Here is a 5,438-nt window from a genome sequence, read left to right on the forward strand (position 1 = left end):
CACAGATCTCTGTTTATCTGCTGACAGCCTCTCACCCTCAACCAGAGCTACAGACAGCACCCTCTGCCTCAACATGGCAGCAGCTACACACTGATTACTGGAGGATAAATTAAAAAAAATGAACAGTAGATTGATCACACAGGAAGGTTAGGGTACTAAGGTGATGGGGTGGTTTCCTGGCAACAATTAAAAGGCGCAGCAAGCGTAGTGCACCACTTGCAACCTGCAAAGGGCTTTCTGTGTGATCGGGGCCAAAGGAGAAATCCAGACCAGTTGGGATCCACTGATCTAGTGCACAGTGTCGTATAAAGACATTGTGCTATTCATCTTTAACACTTTGTAAAAGAACAGTAATGTAATGGCAGAATGCATCCTGCACCTTGTCATGCTTAAATGTTTATATTTTAGCAGTTTGCAGTATTTCATCTATTTTTGTAAATAAATAAATTGTTCATTTCCACCATGTCATCATCATCATTTTTTCATTCTTCATTTCATGTCTTACATTTGCAGTTACACACAAGCATGGAGTCAAAATTATAATGCACACGTGACCACATATAAATAGTTCCTACGATTATTCTTTTCTCCCCAGAAGTTTAACATGAAATCACAGATTCTTTCTGGAAAACTGTTTGACTCTTAAAGCCATAAACATTCACATTTCATTTTAGAATAAATATGTAATGCAGTACAGAGTTTAGTTTAATCTGCAACTGCATCACAGCGTTAAGATGAATTACAGTTTGATAAAAAATTCTTAACTTAATATTCACCCACTGGCTTTTAATTGAACGTTATTCTGGACAAGAAAAGTTGACAAATTATTGATGGATTATTTGTCTTGTCTTGAGTCTGTATGTTGATTAACGAGTGACAGTCTGGAATTTTAGATTGAGTCTGAGTCTTGTGATAAAAATGTTTTTTAGTTTTAATCCCATTTTACTCATTTTTATCTTTCATAGTTTTAGTCGACGGAAATTCAAAATTTTAGTCATGTTTTCTGTTGGGTTTTTTTATCTTTAAACTAATCCAGTGAGACTATTTCATGTCTCATAAATCAGACTCAAGGTATATAAGATAATGTGTGTGTCATGTCTCCAGCAGTGTGTGACAGATTTAAGGGCTGATTTACGAGCACACACTCACTGATCATCATCTGAAAAGCTCAACATCTCTCTATTTATGCTCTCAACAAATAACTAATGTGAGCCAACTAGGATTTGTCCCCAGGTTCATTGTAAACTCTGACTTATCCATGTGACTGTTAAGAAGCAGAAACATAACTTGTTTCTTCATGTGCAACATGTTAGTCTGGAGGTTTAAACTGGTGTCCTCTCACAGAGTTGGTGATTCAAACTAAACTTTCATCTCTGTCAGAGAAAACTGATCTGAGTTCAGACTGTTTACTTACAGCACAGCTACACTCACAGATAACTGAGCCTCCTACCTGCCTGTCAAACACCATCAACCCACAAACCTTCTCCAGTCCGGACTGAGTGGAGTCCTGCGAGCGGAGCTAGCTGCTAACAGCCACCGCTGCAACTAACAAACTCCACAAATCCATTCAGCAGCTCCACCATCCACAGTCAGACACACACGGCTGATTATTTACTGCTGAATTACAGCTCACAACTCGCACCAACCCAAACATCCTGGTGCAGACTATTTACTGGAGTTTACCAGCCTGTTGTTCATCAGGCATCTGAAGATCATTACAAGCACAACTGTTTTTTGCTTTCAATGTCTGATAGTCCGCTGCTAACATATTCATCACGTCTCATCAACAAAAATGAAACAGAATTCGTCTTAGTTTTTATGATCAAAATCTGTTCTTAGCTCGTCACCATTTGGGGCATGTTCACGCCGTCAATGTGCGTCCACTAAAATGTTTGTTTTTGTCACTGACAGGCTCAGGTTATTATTCTAAGTGTCTGACAGCATTATGAAAGGATCCCTACAGAGATAGAGCTTTGTGTTAAAGAGTAAGATCCTTGTTGTTCAACCAAAAACAGCCCCGTACTTCGAAGCAGCAGCAGCAGCAGGTGTAGTAGCAGCAGGTGTAGTAGCAGGTGTAGTACTGTCGACACCTCCATCATCAGTAAAGCTGCTCTCTGCTGGACTGTACAAACTGTGTTTAATCTGTTGATATTTTAGCAGCTGCAGTTCCTGACTTCCTGTTTGTCCTGTCAGACCTATCAGAGGCCATCCTGCACTCGATGCAGCGGAGCCGCCGCCTCGTCCTCGTCCTCAGCCCCGACTTCCTGGCAGAGAAGAGCTTCAGCCTCCTGGAGTGTCGTCTGGGTCTGTACCTCCAACATGGCCACCAGGCCTCCATCGTTGCTGTAGGTTACCGCTCCATCAGTAAACTGCCCTGCGTGGAGGTGGCTCAGCTCCGGCAGGCCGCCACCACCACCGTGACTTGGCGAGGGAGTCGATCTGAACCGCGACGGTCACGCTTCTGGCTGAGGCTGAGGCTAGCGCTGCCTGTCCGCCCGCTCGCTCTGGGCAGGAGGTTGATTGACAGCACATCGTCTCATTCGGACCTCGCCGTCCTGGCGCTGCAGAGAGCGCAGCGGACCCAGAATCAGAAAGACAGCGCCAATCAGAGTCGTAGAAACAGGCGGGCCCCACCCAGAGGGAGGGGCAGAGTGAAGAGGGCGGACACATGCAGGGAGGGGTGGTCACAGCACAGCACCAGCTGCTCAGGGTGTGGCTGTCAGGTGAGGGACAGGGGGGCGGGGCTAGCAGTAGAAACAGAGATGCAGCAGGTGTCACATGACAGGACTGAGATCCGGTCGGATCCCGTCCCTGAAACAGAGTCCGCCCCAACGCCAGACTCTACCCATGACCCTCAGTCGACTTCTAACCCCTCCCCTTCACCTGACCTGGCCTCAGACCCCGCCCCTGACTCCGCCCTCCCCACATGCCAGCAGGAGGATGGAGGCAGCAGATGATTGGCTCGGGGACTTCTGAGTGATGTCAGCAGTAAAAGGGGAGGGGCTTGTGGATAAAACCGCTCCAAAGAGCCAGGATGTAGCAGAGGCTCCGCCCTGAAATCCTTTTTATACAGACACTGAGTGATGCTGCATTCAAGTCACACAGGAAAGATGGTAAAACAGAACGTTAAGAAAAAATACAGCCGTAAAGCCAAACCCTGTTCTCTTTTCCCTAAACGTAACCATGTGTGTGTGTTGTTGAAGGAAAATAAATGTCAATTCATGGTGTTGTACCGACGTAGTGCTTTTATTTTGAAAGAGACTGTATGCAAACTGTACATTTCCTGTGAAAACAGAAGTGTATTTTGAAAACAGACAATGCATGTAACAGGCTGAAGTTGACACGGCGTCCCAGAACGTCAACAGCCAACACACCCAGGGTACCTTGGACGCCATACGTGGACGTGTCCATGACCAAACGTGGACATGTGACGAGGTCGCAGTGAGGACGTGCTGCTAAGGTCTCGTTTGACAGACTCAAACACACCAGAGGGCAATTGAATCCAACATGACCTGAACGCAGCATCTTTATCAGCAGGTGATGTCATCAGCTCGTGTCTGTGAGGAGAAGACATGAGCGACAGCTGCAGAGACGACGGGACGTCCTTTGAAATAAAATTCACCTTTAATTAATCAGACAGCTGGAAAATGCCTTATTTTATACGCTGACAGTGAAGTGGTCACATGATGATTTATTGTGTTCATCAAACTTTATCAACTGTGTTTTCTAAAGCAGAATCTGCTGAATGTTCTCAGATGAGTTTAAATATGATGCAAAATAAAAGATATAAACATGACGTGTTATTAATCATCTGCTCATGTTATCTTCATCATGACACACGTTAGAACTACAAACTAACAATGCACAGAAATAGCACAGTAAATTCAAAATGGCTGACTTCCTGCTGGGTTTAGGGAACGACTCCAGGAGGCTGTTTGTACATCTTGGGACGTTTAACGTGCCTCCAAATTTTTGTACATTCTTCAGGAAGCAGCTGCGATGAAAGTTTGTGAGAAACACTTCATCTTTCAGGACCTTGAAGGCTCCAAATGTAACACTCTGAAATGTTTTACAGAGTGAGTATTATTTTAATACTTGTAGCACATTTAGCTGATGATACGTATGATGTGCTTTTACACACACACAGTTTCAACAGCAGGACTTTAACTGATTACAGAGTGTTTTATTCTGTGGTGTTGTTACTGTGACTCAAGTAAAGGATCAGAGCACCAGAGGAGGAAGAGGAACTCGTTCTTTACTGGAGTAAAAATACGAAAGTATTAGTATCAACATAAACTTCAAGTACCAAACACACAGTGACAGCTGGCAGCAGGAGAACTTCCTATATTTCCTGTTAAAAAGCCCTTAAAGACAAAATGTTTAACATCATGTTCTGCATCACACAGTCACACAAAATACACAAAAAACTGTTCACTGGTGAATAAAATAAAATAGAATAAAACAAGGTAAAATGAAAAAAATAAAATAAAATAGAATAAAACAAGGTAAAACGAAAAAAATAAAATAAAATAGAAAACAAAACAAGATGAAATAAAATACAAGATAAAGAAACAAAATACAAAACAAAAAAATAATATAAAATTAGAAAATAAAACAAGACAAAATAAAATTAATTAAATATAACAAAATAAAATTAAATTAAACAAGATAAAATACAATAAAATAAAAAACAATAAAACAAGATAAAATAAAATAAAGAATATAATAAAACAATATAAAATAGAATTAAAAAACAAGATATAATAAAATTAGAAAATAGAATAAAACAAGATAAAATGAAAAATAAAATAGAAAACAAAACAAGATGAAATAAAATACAAGATCAAAACAACTAAAATACAAAACAAAAAAAAATAATATAAAATTAGAAAATAAAACAAAACAAGATAAAATAAAAGCTAAGATAAAAAATAAAACAAGATAAACACTCATCTAATTGTTTTTGTTTCTACTGAAGTAAAGTACAAAGTATTAATATCAAAATATACTTCAAGGACCAAAAGTAAAAGCACTCATCATACAGAATAACATGTATGATTGTTTTATAATTATTGATGCATTCATGTATTCATCACTTTAATGCTGCGACTGTTGAAGGTGGAGCTCATTTTAATATATTTATATTTTCATATGTGTTATTTTATAAAGGCTGTGAACTTCTGCCTGAGGATCAACACAGTGTTATTTAAATTATAAAATGTATTTGTTGATTATCTTTTATTGTTAATCAGAATCTGCACAGTAACTGAAGTTGTAAAATAAATCAAGTTTATTATTTCAATCTGAGATGTGCAGGAATATTAATATAAATATTATTTAATATAATTAATAAATGTGGTCAGGCTCCATCTCAGCTGAGTTCCTCCTCAAACTCTCGCGGGTCAAAGTTGAAACAAGAGGCGGAGCATCTCGCGACC

General features: G+C 40.0%; 1 protein-coding gene across 1 annotated transcript in view; it reads left to right on the top strand.

Moving 5' to 3' along the window:
* The window catches only part of il1rap (interleukin 1 receptor accessory protein), a 32,048-nt gene extending 29,005 nt beyond the window's left edge, over window positions 1-3,043 (top strand). Inside the window, exon 12 of the mRNA XM_078167407.1 lies at window positions 2,194-3,043. Coding sequence (XP_078023533.1) covers window positions 2,194-2,957 — 764 coding nt within the window. The 3' untranslated portion in view covers window positions 2,958-3,043. The remainder of the gene's footprint in view (window positions 1-2,193) is intronic.
* The last annotated feature ends 2,395 nt before the right edge of the window (window positions 3,044-5,438 follow it).

The sequence above is a fragment of the Epinephelus lanceolatus genome, chromosome 4, assembly GCF_041903045.1.
Source record: "Epinephelus lanceolatus isolate andai-2023 chromosome 4, ASM4190304v1, whole genome shotgun sequence".
Lineage (NCBI taxonomy): Eukaryota > Metazoa > Chordata > Actinopteri > Perciformes > Serranidae > Epinephelus > Epinephelus lanceolatus.